Source organism: Manis javanica, chromosome 5 (assembly GCF_040802235.1).
Source record: "Manis javanica isolate MJ-LG chromosome 5, MJ_LKY, whole genome shotgun sequence".
In the NCBI taxonomy this organism is placed as follows: domain Eukaryota; kingdom Metazoa; phylum Chordata; class Mammalia; order Pholidota; family Manidae; genus Manis; species Manis javanica.
In genome coordinates, this window is record NC_133160.1 from 88,219,714 (window position 1) to 88,236,796 (window position 17,083).

The 17,083-nt window shown below is 39.2% G+C and overlaps 2 protein-coding genes across 11 annotated transcripts in view; both read left to right on the forward strand.

Annotated features, from left to right (window-relative positions):
• The window catches only part of SLC9B2 (solute carrier family 9 member B2), a 41,723-nt gene extending 35,541 nt beyond the window's left edge, over nucleotides 1-6,182 (forward strand). For 6 of the 7 annotated variants that reach the window (XM_017647530.3, XM_073237228.1, XM_017647528.3 and 3 more), the window contains one exon: nucleotides 246-6,182. In XM_017647530.3, coding sequence (XP_017503019.3) covers nucleotides 246-461 — 216 coding nt within the window. In that variant the 3' untranslated portion in view covers nucleotides 462-6,182. The remainder of the gene's footprint in view (nucleotides 1-245) is intronic. The other variant, XM_017647529.3, reaches the window with a different exon arrangement.
• Nucleotides 6,183-8,030: 1,848 nt separating this feature from the next.
• The window catches only part of SLC9B1 (solute carrier family 9 member B1), a 94,596-nt gene continuing 85,543 nt past the window's right edge, over nucleotides 8,031-17,083 (forward strand). The window contains exon 1 of one of the 4 annotated variants that reach the window (XM_073237233.1): nucleotides 8,031-8,461. The gene's annotated coding sequence lies outside the window, so the exon portion shown is untranslated. The remainder of the gene's footprint in view (nucleotides 8,462-17,083) is intronic. The other 3 variants (XM_073237232.1, XM_073237230.1, XM_073237231.1) reach the window with 3 other exon arrangements.

Consider the following 17,083-nt stretch of genomic DNA (forward strand, 5'->3'; position numbering starts at 1 on the left):
AATATCTTTGTAAACCTACCTTATGCAAATAGGTACAGACAAATCATCATTCTTTCCCCATGCAAGGACAGGGAGAGTTTTCAGACAATCACAGCAACCTGCTATGGGCTTTGAACAAAGACTAATAAAACTTTCTTAGTTGAGCAAAAGAACAAGCAACTTGTTTTTGCAAATGATAAATTAATTCACCTTTTTTCTATGTGCTTGTCTTACCATTTTCCAATATTATCTTTAAACTTTTATAGGCTGCAATAGGCTCTGTGGCTTTGGACACAGCAAGATCGCATGGAGAGAAACAGTTAGAGGAATATGGAATGGATGTGCTGACAGTGGCATTTTTGGCCATCCTCATCACAGCCCCAGTTGGAAGTCTCCTCATTGGTTTATTGGGCCCCAGGCTTCTCCAGAAAGCTGAATACCAAAATAAAGAAGTTCAAGAAGAGGCTTCTATACAAGTTTAAAGGTGAAAAGAGAGAATGCTGAACATAATGATTGGAAAGCTGTTACCAGAGGCTGCATTTATCAGGAGGGATATTGAAACATGGGATGTTTAAATTTAAAAATGTAATAGGATCAAGTGTGGCTATTTCCTTAAACAGCATTTTAAGTGATTACCCTTCCCATGTGGGTGGTAGTATTCTACATCTCCAAACCTGATTTCTACCTTCTTTTTTTTCCAAACACCATCTCATGTCTTAATTTGCATAGGTACATACAATGTGCTACCACAATTTAAAATTCGCTTGGGAAAGGCCAGGTTCAGTGTCCTGTTCTGCTAGCCAACAGCTTACCCAAACTTACTGTTACTGCTAGTTTCATGATTCATGGTCACCTAGCCTCTCAGGCCTTGAATTGTGTTTGGTTCCTCTTTTCTTCTTTATTTTTAAATACCATAATGCAGTCCCTATCAGTCTCTACCCTCACTCTCCCTTCTAATCTTCATCTTCTACTTTTCTACCTCTCTTACTATCTTTCTGTGAATTATTGCAGCTTGATTGGTCCCACCAAAAATTTAAAAGCACACAAAGGATCTTCATTGGTTCTTTCTTGCACGTATCTCAATGTCAAAAGAGCTTGTGCTGTATCCTCACTGGCAACAGAGTGCCCCATTTCAGCAGCCCATCTGCATTTGCTTTCCCCTCAGGAGTACCCAGAACCAGCCCTTTCTTGTTCCTTGTGATCCACATCTTTGGCCTCTTCCTGTTCTCTAGGTGAGAGATAGCTAATTTTCAAGTCTATGCCAACGTTATGGATATCATATTAATCAGAGTAAGGGAAGCTGCTATAATGATGAAATTAAAAATAGAGTACTTAAAAGGAAATAGAAGTTTATTTCCCTCTCACATAACTTGATATTGACAGGGTTGCTCTCTGCTCATGAGGTTTACTCTGAGACCCATGTATTTCTGTCTTGAGGCTCTGACACGCCCTAGCTTATGACATAGGTTGAAGATGGAGGTCTCCCATGTCTCTAGCTCTCAGAATGAATGGAAAATAAAGTCCAAGGGAAGCAATTTATTTTTAAGAAAGTGATGTGGAAGTTGGCTACATCTCTCCTCTTACATTCTATTGGTGACAACCATCCCCATTTCTGAGGAGGCCAGAAAGTGTTGTCTTTTGCTAAGCATTCCCATTCCTAGGAAGAAGGAAAGATCAGACTTGGGAGCCGGAGGTGCCATTGTGTTGGGTGCTAATTTCGCTTACTAGCATATTCCTACATGTTAACAAGGCTTTCTAAAGATAGTACCTTAAAGCAAAAGAGTGACTTCTGTGGCAGCAATTTCAAGCATTGTGATATGCAGCAGAAAACATACTGGTATATTGGTAGAAAGGTTTATATGTGTAATCACATTTTATTCCACTTATTCAACAGAACCTCTCAGCTTTTGTGTATCACCGTAAATTCCTCTTTAAGTCTACTCCTGCCTACTTGCTGGAATAATCATCTTCAAGTGACGTTTACAGATTTATCTGCTTATATGTATACCTGAAGCATTTACTACTTGCCATATTCCATCTAAACTCTTTAACCTATAATTCAAAGTTCAATACTTTCATGCAGTAGATATTAAATATGTATTAAATGAATGGATTATAAATATTTTAATCCCACCAAGCAGGTCTGCATAAAGCCTGTCCACTCTTCTCTCATCCCTAGACTGCCAATCAGCCCTTAACCTTGACTTCCACGTCTGTTCAAAACTAGCTTTTTATTATATTAACATAATAAATATGTTATAATATTTGTATTATAACTATAAATTATACACTAAATTTATATGAAGCTGTAATAGGTTTCAGTTTTTATGTCAGCCTGACTCCAATTACTCTATGGTACTGTGTTCCCATTTTATTTGTATTCTCAGTTTGGACTGGATTAATTTATACCAGAGTTCTGAAAGATATTTCAAACTGAACTTCATTGGTTAGATGCACCTTTGCAGTGGCAAAATGACTTAATGCTCATCTGGTCCTCTATTCTAGTAGTCTCTGAAACTAAATTCCTTCAACAAATAACTTACTGAAAGCCATCAATGATCCACACATATCACCAAGACAATTATTATTCCTGTCCTTAAGGATCTGACAGTCTGATGGAAAAGATAGACAATTAAACAAGAGATTTCAAAAGTGTGTGGATAAAACTGTAGTATTTCCAGAATATCTCACCTGGCTTTAGTGCATCTGTATATCAACAGGCATTCTTCAGGGGTGGAGAAAAGTATGGCTTTTAGTATTTCTGCATATCAATAGGCATTCCTCAGGGGTGGAGAGAAATTCATCTCCATATCAATGGGTAATTACCTGGGCAACAGAAGGCTTATCTGAACCTGAGAGGTGAGGGGGAGGGCTGGTTTTGCTTCTGCCAGAGCAGGAAAGAGAGATGGCCCTGGACTGTAGTTTGTAAGCAATAAACAGATTTTAAACTTTATTTCTCTCTTTGACTGATTTCAGTTTTAGATATTTTGCCCCAGGATTTCCTCTCCCTGGAGTTACATAGTGTGGTAAGTGCCAAGATGTAGGAAGTCAGGGGTGCTCGGGAGCTCGTAAGAGGAGCACCCAGGCAATCCAGAGGTGTTGCAGTTCAGGCACAGCTTCCAGAGAAAGCAGGCCTCCACTAGCACATGGGGGATGACCAGAACTTAGACAGCAAAAGGCATCTGAGGCAGAAGGGTGCTGCAGTTAGTGCTGGTTCCCATGTTCACCATTAGTTTTTCTCTAAGTAACAGGCTTTGAATAGTTACTAATTTAAACAAAATATAGTTAGCATAAGTAAATGAGAATGTTGTTATAAATATTTAAGACCCCAAAGAGGCATTAGAAATGGAAATTCACAGAGTGTATGTAGAAGCTGAAAGCTTATTTATCACTGCCAGTAGCCTATTCTATTTTTTACAGTATGCAGCAACTTCTTTCTTACCTCTCCTTGGTGGGCAGCTACCAACCAAATCTCTGAGACTCTCTGTCCAATATTGGGCCCTGCAGTACTCACCAGCTTAATCACCACTTTGTAAGTCACAGCTCTTGGCTTGGTTGGTGAACTCAGAATAAACTAGATACAGAGTGTTGACTCAGGCCAACCAAACTTACCCCACCCCAACCACAGATAGAAACAATTACTCTAACCTCTGAGTCTATGAAAGGGAATGTATGTTCCCTATATATACTTCTGTCACAGCACTTACAACTCTTTTTTCAGTTTGTTTACATGTTTGCCTCCTATTAAACAGCTTCTTAGGGGTTGGGAGCCTTCTCTTGGTCATCTTTGAATCTCAGCACTTTGTACAGAGCATGGAATACAGTGGGTGTTCAATAAATGTTTACTGATAAATCAATCATTGAATCAATGAATCAATCCTCTTGCAGTATAGAAAACTCCCTGCCACATAACAGTTCAGTTCCTAGTTGGCATAGTCTGCTCAGGCTGCTATAACAATGTAATATAACATAGACTGGGTGTTTTAAACAATAGACATTTATTTTCTCACAGTTCTGAAGGCTGGAAACCCAACATGAGGGTACCAGCATAATAGGGCTAGCTTACTGATGGCCTCCTTCTCACTGTGTCCTCTCATAGGTGGGAAAGAGATGGGAATGGAAGAGAATGTGTAAGCTTTCTGCTATCACTTATAAGAAGGGCACTAATCCCATCTTGAGGGCCACACCCTCATGACTTCATGTAAACCTAATTACCTCTCAAAGGCTCTATCTCCAAATACCATCACATTGGGGGTGAGTGCTTCAACACATCAACTGGGGGTGGGGTACAATTCATTCCACATACTTCCAAAGTCACTACTAACAAACACTGTAAGTTCTTGTTCTTTACTTCTCTTTTTATTCCTGCAGGGTCATTACAATCCATGTCCCCTCTGGGAAGTATTTTTCTTAGGCAGACTGATTAGGTTTTAGCTTTTTATTTCATATTCCAGTGTTTTTCCCCCCCTTTGGTATTAATTCCAAATGACCTTGATTGTATCAGACAGAAAGACAGATATGAGCAGGATGAAAAGAGGGTGAGGCCCACCAAGAACTCAGGGAGTTTATCAGATTAAGTCAAGAGAGCCAAAAGGACTTGTGCCCTTTGCAATGTGAGTTCATTCCACCATGCTCTGAATCTGGGCTGACCTTGAGACTTGCCCTAGCTAATGGAGGTGAGAGAGGGCAGAGACATGAGACAAGAATCATAATTATTTTCCTAAAAAATGCCAAGATTAGCACAATAAGAACAAGAGCGGCTTATTTTAAGACTAAGATTCCACTTATTAAAAAATGTGAATTGGGAAGTTAGACTAACATTCTTTGGTAATCAGCCAATGGCTTATCTTAAGGCAAGGCAGGCAGTCTTAACTGATCTGTTCCCAATATTTGGGAGTGGCCACTATCTTAGAGAAGAACAAAAGGTTTGTTCTATAGAGTTAGCTACAGGACTGGCTATAGACAATGACATATTGTCTCTCACCAGAGATAAACATCATGAGACCGCCTAACAAGCCTATGCCCCCCAACACTTTACCTTTATCCCATTCTTGAAACTCCTTAAAGACAGAATCCCAGTTTCTGGGCATGCCTCTTCCTCTCTTATGTTGCCTGCACTCCCCTTTGTTGGAGTGTGTATTTTTAAAAGACTTCTTACTGCTCAACTTACTACATTTTGTCTTTGTGGTCTTCCAGTGGCATCTTTGTCACTTCACTATTCCATTCTATTTTTCAGACTTTAAGCGTAAGTCTTCACTCTGTCCTACTCCAGATAAGCAGGGAGGGTCTCCTGAGAGCTCTGATGTGGGCTTACTAGTTCCCATGCCCTAGGTGACCTGGACAGAACTGTGGTATACAATCATAATCCTTAGTAGCCTGCCCGAAAATCTCCTCTCTTTGCCTTGAGGAAGTTCTCAGAGCATAATCTCACTCCATCCAGTGCTCTGTGGCTCCCCAATCCTGGGGTGGTAGGGACTTACTTCCCATGGCGTGCACATTCAAGCAGACAATGGACACCAGGTGACACTGGCTTTAGGAGTTGGCACGGGATGTGCCCTATCCTGAGCAGCAGTTCAGTGAACTTCCCTTTCCTCCCTCTATTTTTCCTTCCTCTAGGCTTTATTTGAAGTAAACCTGCCTTTATCTGCCTTGATTCTATCCCGTTTCTCCCTTAGAGTATATTCAAATAAAACTTTCATTCTGCATCACTACTGTATCTCTACCCTTCAGTTCTTTGTTGTGGCAGGAACAAGAACTGAGTAGATCAAACTCATCACTCCAACAATTAAACTTGGCTGTCCTCAATATCTCCCGAGCTGTACATTTACAAATGACCTTATCCATTATATTCTTTAAAAATAGCACTGACTTTTTTTTCTGATTACAAAATAATATGTTTTCATTGCAGAACGTTTAGAACACAGAAAATAAAGGACGAAAACTATAAGTACTCAATGTAAACAGTCATTTTATTTTGATTCTTTTAAATTTTACTCAGAGTTCTGGAGATGACTTATTTTCAGAAAGTGTGTCACTCACTGAATTAGTTGGGTCAAAGGCAACATAAATTTATTTGACTTCTGTAAAGAATAAATATATTGAAGTTTTGTTGTATATAATGAATGCTAAGCCTTACAAAGAAATCATTTATTCACCTGGTAATATTCAAACATTCATTTTGTAATAAACAGGTAAATCCTTGTCTTTATGGAACTTATGTTTTAAAATCCACTCAGTCACTCAAACTAATAATATGCCTGCTATGTGCTAGGCGTTATGCTAGGTGCTGAGGAATACAATGATGACAAAGAGATTGAAGGGCTCTGTTTGATGGATCTTGAATTATAGTGGGAAACTGATACTGGGGGAAAACCAATACGAATAAGATATGATATTTGCCTTTAAGAACCTTACAAGGAAATAAGATATGTACAAATAGCTGTAATCCAAATGAATGAATAGAAAGTGTTCTCAGTGAGGAAAATTTCTTAAGGAATTGCTACTTAAATTGGATACTAAAAGTGTATATGATTTGGATTGATAGGCTAATATTACATAGTAAGGTGAAAAAGGATATAGGTTGAGGACTGGCATATTAGCGAAGTTTGAAAACAGTGAAGTTTGGAGTAGAGTAAGTATTGGCATTAAGGTTGATAAATAGAATTAGTGACAGGTAAGACTGGAAGAGAAAATTGGCACTTAAATCATACCGAATAGATCATTGACCAAATCTGTATTTTTCTCAAAGTGCTTTCAGAAATATGGAAACAAGTATATGGAGGAGAGTTTAAAACTTATTTTCATCATATCAAATTTAGTGAAAAATGCTATCATGAATAATATTCTCCTTGTTACTCAAGTTTTTACTTTCAATGGAATTGTTGCAAATATAATTGGTTATTTTTAAGTTACTATTATTTTCATAAGAAAAGGCATCAGATATTTGTTTTTTTTAAACCATTAAATTTTCATCTTTAAATAAATGAAAGACATTATTTTTGAAATGTTTCAGAAAGTTATATTTCCATATGAATAATTTATGTAGTTCTCTAACAGGTGAGAATGGCTTCATCCCATTTTGGGAACGAGTAATATCACATTTTTGTTGACTGATTCAAATTAAATCTGGCCTGAGCCCTCTGACATGGTGAGAATTCCAAAACTCCATTTTTGGATGTGCCCTCCATCTTCCTTAGATGGGCACTAAAGCGCTTAACTCTCCAACAATTCACTGCATCTAGGGCACACAGGAGTGTGCCTGGAGGCATCAGACTCCTCTCAGGTGTCCTCCTTCACAGCTCTACCATTGTCTCTCTTCCAGAATCCTGCTTTTCCCTTCCCTACCATGAAAACAAAGCATTTCCTTAACACTGCATCACAAAAGGCCTTTTTACTTTCATAAAACAAGGAAGAAAATAACTTTCAATCCTTGAGAGATGTACACCATGCTGAAGGTGAGAGGGTTTTACATTAAAAAGATAATTTATTTGGTCACTCATGAAAGAGTTGCAATTTGAATCAGATATTAACTAATAAATAAGTTAAGGAGAAAGAGAACACTCTGGATAGAGTAACTTTAGAAAACCCAAGCGGGCAAAAAGGAATACAGTGCAGGAGTCATAGTTGGAATATCAGGAGAAAAGTTAGCAAAGAGCAGCTTATCTTTCTGAGAAGTTCAGACTTAATCTAATAACAGTTGTTTTTGTCTGTATTTTAGAAAGCTTGGGTATTCCATTATAGGAACCTTAGGACTGAGAATCCAAAGCTCTACGCCCACCTTCAACCAGAGCAGCTCTCTGGTTGGTTCATATGAAGTTTTCCACATGATTTCACGCGGAAAACGACAGGATATTGAGTGTTTACTCTGTACCAGGCCGTGTTGCAGACACTTGTCATGTATCAGTTTATTTAATATCACAGCCATCTTTACAGATAAGAAAACTTCTGAAGCTCAGGGAGATTGCCTATTTCACTCTAAGTCCCATAGCTATGTGGCAGTGCTGAACTTCGAGCCTAGACATTCTTGACCCCAGGGACTCTACACTTTTAGGATTGCATTATATTTATGCTGATTTAAAAATAACATCTGAGTTTGGCCAAGTTAGTTATGGCACGAGCAGCCCCTGGCACTGCTATTTGGCTAAAACACCCTGAGATGTCACCTCTGTGCCTGGACTTTCACAAGTCAGTATTCACAAGTGACTTTCACTGTTGACTAGACAAGCAACACACCAGGTCCTGGACAACCCAGAACCTTGGCCTGCACAAGCGCGAGCCGCCACCAGCCCCACTGCCGCCGTCCCCACCCCGCTGTCAGCAGCACGCCCAGCGCCGCCCGCCCGCGGCCATTAGCCGGGCACCTGCGGCCCGCGGCAAGGCGGTGCTTGGCTGCTTGGCCCGCCTAGCGGCGCGCGGTATGCGCGGCGGTTGCTGGGCGCCAGAGCCGCTCCCGGGACAGTGAGGGATGCTAAAGGAGTTGTAGGTACGGCCCGTTTTCCTCGCTCTCTCCCTTTCCAGGCCGTTGGGCACTAGCCCGTCCCCCGTGGCCGTTTCCCTCCCGCAGACCCCAGCAAGGCTTTCCCTCCCACTTCCGCCCAGAGAAGCAGACCTGGGCTCCTTTGCCAGACGCTGGGGAAGCAGCTGCAGACCTTTTCCTCTCCTTCCCCTGAATCGTTCCTTTACTCTCATCCCACGTCTCAATCTCCTTTATTCTCTCCCCTCCTCCTGTTTCTTTCTCTCATTTTACAGGTACTCGCCAGTAAGAAAAAAGAGGCCTGTCAGTCAAGGCTGACTGCAAAGTTTTTATTAAGGGCAGACCGTTGTTCAAATGATGATTGCAGATAAACCTGATTAGAGATGTGTTCCCTCCCGGACTGATTGCTGACCCTGGCAAAGCTGTCCTGCCTATACCTCCCATCCTGTCCCCCGGTCCCCGGCCTATTCTGTTGGCTGTATCACAGTGGACAAGCACTTTAGATCAGTGCTTTTGAAGGAGTAAGGATAACTGTTGCACACATACCCTGTGTCAGGTACATCACAATCAGAAGAAGTTACATCAGGAGTCGGAAGAGCTCTGCAGGTCCATACTAGGTCCCTGACGGCCCTCTGTTTGCCCTGGAATCTGTGAAAGGTCAGGTGGGAGTTGGAGAGGGGCAACTGACTGGATACTCGCTGATTTTCCATAAGGGTAACTACAATTGTTTGTGCAAAAAAAGTATGTAAAACTAGCACATTACTATCACACCTAAAGAATTCACGCCCTGAAAGTTTTAGTCATAATGTGCCTATGAAAAAGTCATTCATATTTATTGCCTTCTGCGAGGACTAGAATTTACACTGCTATTTTTGTTGGTGGCTCTCGGCATGAGATCCTGCCCGTTACCAGACAGAAGGAAAGAGGCAGGTGCAGTACTAGTAATATATAATGCAACTGTTTTATGGTAATCCTCATTTTGTATGTACATTATTTTCATGTTTATCCTGTTTATGTACTTCTGCGAGATAGAGTTGTCTAACAAAGCTCCATTTTACTGAGGAGAACATGAAAAACAGTTTGGACAGTCCCTGTAACCTAGTATAATATATTTTCAATATACATTTGTTGAAGGGATGATTGGATGAGATTCTCAAGGGGCCATACTTTATTAGCCTGTGTATTGCCCGGACCCAGAGCTAAGTCTAGCACTTGTAATCCCACAGGTGTGAACTGGACAGGTCAAGTGACTTGCTCAAGAACAGGCATTTATTAAAAATTTTTAGGGAATATACTACTTTGCCAAGCATTTGGAATACAAGGTTAAAAAAAAAAGGCAAGAGTTCTATTCCCATGGAGCTTAAAGTCTAGTGAGGGAAGATAAAAAATAAACAGATAAACTATGAAAAAGGAGATTTTGGGTAATGGTAATGCAGTGAAGGAGTAAAATAGTATGAAGTGAAAGAGACTGGGAGAGGCGTTATTTTAGATTGGTTAAAAAGCCTTTCTGAAGAGCTGTGCTGAGACCTCAGTGACCTAAAAAAGCCAACCATAGAAATATCTGGAATCAGAGCATTGCAGGTTAAGGGAACTCCAGTTGCAGAAGCCCTAAGGTAGGAAAGAGCTTGGCTTTCTCCAAGAACATCATGAAGGGAATGTGAAGAAAGTGGTACAGCAGGAACTTGGATAGGTAGGGGCCAAATCATGCAGGACTTTGAATAGGCCATAGGAATCTACCCACAGAAGAAATTTGGATTCATTTAAAGTGTAATGAGAAACTAGCAGGAAGTTTTTTGGAAGGAAGTAATATAATCTGATTTATACTGTAGAAAATTTATTCCTCCTGTTATGTGATGAATGGATGACAGTAGTTGCAGAGCAAGATTAGTAGAAAAGAACTGTGGTAATTCAGGAAGGAATGACAGTAGTTTGGGCAAAAATGGTAAATAAGTGGGTGGATGTGATATGTATTTGGAGCTAGAGCCTATAGACTTAGTGATGTTTTGAATATAGGGATGAGACAAAAAGAGAAGCTCCTAGGTTTTTGTCTTGAACTTGAGTGGATGATTATGCCATTTACCAAATCAAAAAGACGAGGGAAGAAAAAGTGTGTGTGTTGAGGGGGTATTTTTATTTTACTCACCTTAAGTTTGATATGCTTATTAGAAAAAATCTAAAGTAATGTATTCAGTTCTGTGTAAGAGACCAAAGTTACAAAGTTGAGAGTCATCTGCATGTAGGGAAAGTTACCTAAGGAAAGTGTGTTTATAGAAAGAATTCCAATGATCAGAGGTAGAGGAGAGAAAAGAAGCAAGTGAAGGAGATGGGGAAGTAGCCAGTGAAGAGGGAATAAAACCTGGAGAGTGTGATGACTTAAAAGCCAAGACAACACAGCACAGCCAATGCTTCGGAATGTGTGAGGGGTCAAGTAAAAGAGATATGGCCATTGCATTTTTTTTTAATTTATTTATTTTTATTTTTTTGAAGAACATTATGTTCACTAGGCTCTCCCCTACCCCAAGTCCCCCCAACAGCCATTGCATTTTGACAACAGAGTAGTTACATACCTTGACAAGCACAATGAAGAGAAAATGTGGAGAAATAGACATAGCACTATAGACACCTTGAGATATTTTACTGTGAAGATGAACTGAGCAGTGTAGGTCATAGAGGAATGTGTTGGGTCAAAGTAGGGTTCTTAAAGGTGGGGATACTCAAATATGTTTTTAGACTAATGGGAATGATCCAGTAGAGAGTGGGGGGAAATACAGTATAAGAGAGAATGTATATATTTTAGGAGAGAAGTCTTTGAGAAAATGAGAAGGAATGGGCTCCAGGGAATATGTAGAAGTGTCAGTTTAGGAATATGAAGATAAAATGTATAGTATTAAAAGAAAGGCAATGAGTGTAGAGAGGCAGATAGATGAGTAGATTTAGTGATTGGAAGATGAGTTTATGCTTGATATTGGTTCTCTTTCAATGATGTGTATGGTATGAGGCAAGACCAGTAAGAAGAGAGGAGGATGAATGTTTGCATAGAAGGTTTAAGATCTGAAGGGAAGGTATGAAATAGTGGTTTTGGAGATGGGCAGTTATATTTGGCTTAGTCCATTCAGGCTGCTATAATAAAATCACCATAGACTGGATGGCTTCTCTGTAACAGAAACATTTCTCACAGTTCTGGGAACTGTGGCTGGGAAGTCCAAGGTCAGGGTGCCCACAGATTCCATGTCTGGTGAGAGCCTCATTCCTGGTTCATAGATGGCCAAAAAGGGTGAGAGAACTCTAAGGGTCTCTCTTATTAAGGGCACTTATCCCATTCATAAGGGCTGTGCTCTCGTGACCTAATCACCTACAGAAGGCCTAGCCTCCTGATGCCGTCACACTGGGGGTTTAGTTCAATGTATGAATTTTGAGGGGACACAAACAGTTAGCAATCCTAGAGAAGCATAGTAGCATATCTGTGCAGGATCAAGTGGCCTCTTGAGATCTGTGACCCTATTCATGGGAAGCTGAGATAGGATGGGAGAAAAGACCACAGGAGCCAAGGAGATCAAGGAACTGAAAGACCCAAGTGTTGGGTGAATACACTGCCTGCATAACATGGTTACATCCATAGCTGAACTACTCCTTGAACCCAGATACCCTGACTTGCCAGCTCAATGGGTTGGCATTTTACTCAGAAATGGTTCAGAACATTACTCTTTTGTGCCACCTACCCTTCCAGTTAACCTAAAATCAAAAAACTGTGGCCTGATTTTTTTTTTGGTCCACATATCCAAATTCTAGGTTTTCTTAGGTTGGTACTTATTTCTTATCTCTTTAGTGTTTACTTGTTAAATTTTGGGGTTTGTTTTTTTTTTATGGGTTTTTTTTTTCCATGAATGGTAAAGAGAAAGTAAAGGATGAAATTGTAAATTCTGTTGTCTGTAAAGCTGGGATGGCCAGTAACAGGGAGACCTTATCTGTATTCACTCTAATAACAACAACAATAATAACAGCATTTGTTATTATTTTTGTGCATTTTGTGCAATGCTTTTATTTTCTCTTATTTCATTTGATTTTGTAACTACCTTCTTCAGATGAGGAGACTGAGGTTCAGAGAGGTTAAGGGTCTTGACCAAGGACACATACCTAGTAAGTGGGAGAATTATTAACCATATGTTCTGACAAGAAGTCCCATACTTTTCACTGTGGTAGTTTGTCTCTTTGCTTTTTACACAGCATTATATCCAAAGTTGATATCAGAAAACAACTCTACTAGGTAGAAAGTCATGGCTGACTGGAGGCCTATTACAATGCAAAGATTTTTTTGTGTTTAAAATCCAGTAGTTAATGGGATTAAATATGTATCTATCATCTACTGTGTTTTAATTCAAAGAACCCAGAAATGATTATGAAATCACCAGTGATTTAATCTAGTGAGTCACTAAGAAGCATTTTTTGGACCCTCTCTTATATGACATATGTGCTTCCACAATATCCTGTATCAACTAAATTTATATACAGAGGACAATACCATATGTTACATAGTAGGCTCTCAATATTTGTCAAATAACAGAATGATGATAGTTAAACAAGCAATTACAATGATTACAGTAACGGGGTAGATGCTATGATAAGATGCATACTGAAGGGAGCTTCTGCAAGAATGACTTCTAAACTGATGTAGAGTTAGTTGGGCAAAAAGCAGAGGTGTGAGGTTGGAAGGCAGCATACAGAATGTAGAAAGTCACAGAGATGTGCGGCATGTGTGAAGGACTAAAATTTACTGTGCTTGAAGCTTAGAATGCCAAGTAAAGAATGAGGAGATAGGCAGGGACAAGGTTAGACCTTATTACAAAGGACCCTGTAAGCTAAGTTGTAGGAATTTGGACATTGTCTTCTATGGGAATCCACTGAGGACTACTAATCATCCTACATTTTAGATGATTACTCTGCATTGTGAAAGTTACAATGGGGAGGACCAAGACTGAAGGTGGAAGGGACATTTGGAAGTTCATTACAGGTTTTGTGGGGAAAGGTGGTGTGGTCTGCACTGGAATAGTAGCAATTTATATTGAGATAAGAGGAAAAGTTTTTTAAGTATTTAGGAGCTTGTATTAACACACTTTAGTAACCCACTGGCTGTTGGCAGGGAATTAGAAGTGGGAGAGAAGGAATGATTCCAGTTTCTAATTTGAGCAACTTGATATATGACAGCTTCATTCTCTGAGATACAAAATTCTCTTAAGAAGTAATAGATTTGGTAGGGAAAGGTCTTGAGTTTATTTTTACATATATTAAGCCTAAGATGCTTAAAGAAAAATAGAGATATCCAATCAGTAGTTAAACACACTAGGAAGAATCTTTAGAGAGCTTCCCTGGACCAAGCTCATCAGTGTATTGGTCATAGTTGGAGCCATGGGAGTAAAATAAATTTCTTAAGAAATATATGTAGAATAAGAAGAGGAAAGAGCAGAAGGCAGAATCCTGAGGAACCCCAACATTAAAGGGACAGACAGAGGACAAGAAGACCAAGAAAGGACAACCAGAGAGGTAGAAGGATGGTAGAGCGAGTGACAAAATGATGTGAGATTCAAAAGGGGAGGGGGGTTCCAGTTTTGTGCTATACCTTGCAGGGAGCTTTACTTGGAATGACACTTAAGCAGTAGATATATATCATCACAAAGAAGGCACGCAGTGGGAAGGTATTCCAGGCAAAAAAACAGACAAATAATACATGGGAGAACAATTAACAATTTGATTGAAATGTACATTTGAAAGAACTAGAGGGAAAGCTTGACAAGACAGATTGCTGTCACACTGGAAAACCTTGGATTGTAAATTAGTTGTTGTGGGCAACTATTCTGTAGACAAGAAAAAACATTGTATTTGTTGCTCAGGAAAGACAAGTATGAAACATGCTCTGAACCCTGGAGCACCTTATGATTTTATTGTGAAAACAAGATCTAGGTACCTGAAAAGAATAAAAATTCAAGATACTATCTGATTAATGAGAACAAACACTAATAAATGCTCTAGGAATTCTAACAGTGGCAAGCTCAATTTGAACTGGAGTAATAAATTAGCCCAGATTTGTGTTGTCCTGATTAAATTATAACGCCAGCTAGTCATTATCTTAAAAATAAAAACACTGAACTAGTTTGAATGCTCTTTGAATATTCTCTTTGTGGATATAACTCTCAAATGCATTCAGTCCAAAGACTTATGTTATAGTTTTACTTATATTATAGTTTGGTGATCTTTGATGTGAACTTAAAAAGGCTTTCTTTGTCTGAAAGGCAGCAATAGTTCCAAAGAGTCTAAGCAAATCATATTCATAAACACAGATATTGATCATATGCTTTACCTAATATTCATTTAATAAACTTATGTTAAATGGCTATTATGTGGCAGTAATGTATAGTAGCTAAAGGCACAGAATACATACACTTGAATTCAAATCCCAGCTCTGCCACTCTCAGTGGAAAGAAAAAGTTGCAGTCTCACTTAGAATAGTTTTTATTTAACTCTATATGCTTAAGATTTTTTGAAGGAAATTTCAGTTTTATGTGCCCTGTTAATGCTGTCAAGTTTGATATTTTAAAAATCTGTAGCAGGGACAGATGGGGGATGATATTAAATTGCTTACCTAAGCCACAAAGTGAATCATCTACATATAGAGGAGTAAGAATTGACCATAAATTTTTGCTGAATGATACGTGGTGTAGTCACTAGATGTCACAATTGTACATTGCTCCAAAAGGATAAACACAAAATAGTCTCTAGATGTCACTATTGTACAGCATTGCTCCAAAGGATTAACACATGCACGCAGGCCCCCACAACCCCCACCCCTACACACACACCACCACCACTACCACCACTTACAATGTATTGTACAACACGAGGGAAAGACAAGAAGTTGTTTCCATTAGGTGAAAGTGTGTATATACACGATATTCATATAAGATGTGAAGTTCTCAAGGTGTATTCTCTCACCCTGTTTCTTAGTAGGTCCATAAGAGAATAGAAGTGTAGACTTTAGATTATCAAATATCTCCCTCCCTACTCCACTTTATAGTCTTGGAATTTGAGATATAGGGAGGTGAAGTGACAAATTTACTCATAATTATGTAGCAAATTAAAAGCAGAGAAATTAGATTGCCCATTTCTTTTTACAATACAACACTATCCATTATCAATACCTACAAAGAGGCATTCTAATAAAACCAGGTGAAATAGAACTTCTAAGTACATCTAAATATTCCTACTTTAAAAGCAAGCTTAGCAGTATGATGATACAGTACATATTCCTAATAAGAATGTTCAGTTGAATACCACAACTTTTGCTGTGAACTCTACAAACATCTCACTTTACCCCCATAATAACAAAATATGTAGCATGTATGTATTTATAAATTCTGGCATTTTTAAATTCTCAGTTTATTCAATATTTATTCCACAAATACTTACTGAATGCCTACTAAGTGTTAGGCTCTACATAGATCCCAGGTAAATCCAGATACGGTCCCTCCTTTCATGGAGTGCAGATTTCCAGCCCACTACAACCTCTTTTCCACTATTCACAACCAAAAATGCAATGAGCAACTACCTGAGGACTCTGAAAAATAAATGAAAGCGGGTAGATCGTGAAAGAGTCAAAAGCTCAAGAGTGAAGTTCCCTTGCTCTTGCAGCTTTGACCTGAAAATAGGCCCCAGTCTTGCAAACATGCAAGTACAGCACAAGAGGCCAAAACTACAATGGAAACTATTTTTATGACCTAAATATATGGGAAAATGGACCCTATAGTCTAAAACGAGTGTGAGGAATCCCTGTTGTTTCCCTTTTGTGGTTTTCCCTGAAGGGCAGGCTCTATTTATGGCATTATGGGCAGTGCAAACTCAGAGAAAATCTCATCTTCTGACCATAGAAACCAGAAAGAAGACCTTGAGAGATAACGGGACAGGAGGTGGTGCAGATTCAGGAGAGGAGAGAGCTGGAGACTGAGGTTCTTTAATCCCGTGTATGAACCCAGCCACAGGCCTAGGGTCCCTTCAGTGTGCATGCATGGGACAGGCCCAAAGCACGGTAGTGATGGCTCCAAGAACTGACAATTAAAAAGACAAACAACAACGAAATACCACCACTCCAGTCTCAGACTAACCCCTGAATAGTTCATGCATGGGACGACCAAAGGCAGCATGGCAAAGGTTCTGAAAACAACTGAGAGTGGAACCAGTACCCACAGAAAGCAAGATAAAGCTAATGATATGTATCTCATCAACTTGACTGCCTACTAAAACAAACTAATTTAAATACTTCTCAGAGAAACTTAACAGGACTAGTCTGCACAACAAAATGTCCAGAAGTCCTCCAGAAGTTCTTAAGAACCAGCGAATGATGATCTTAAGGGAAAAGAAAATCAGCGATGCCAATCCAAAATGCCACAAATGCTGGAATTATCAAAGACATTGATGCAGCCATTATAACTATGTTTTGTGTGGTAAGATACACATAGTTGTAATAAATGAGAAGATTCTCACTCAAGCAGCAATAGAAAAAGTAAAGAAACAATTAAAAAAATTTTGAACTAAAAAATACAATATCTGAAATCTAAAATCCACTGGATGGTTTCAATATCAGAA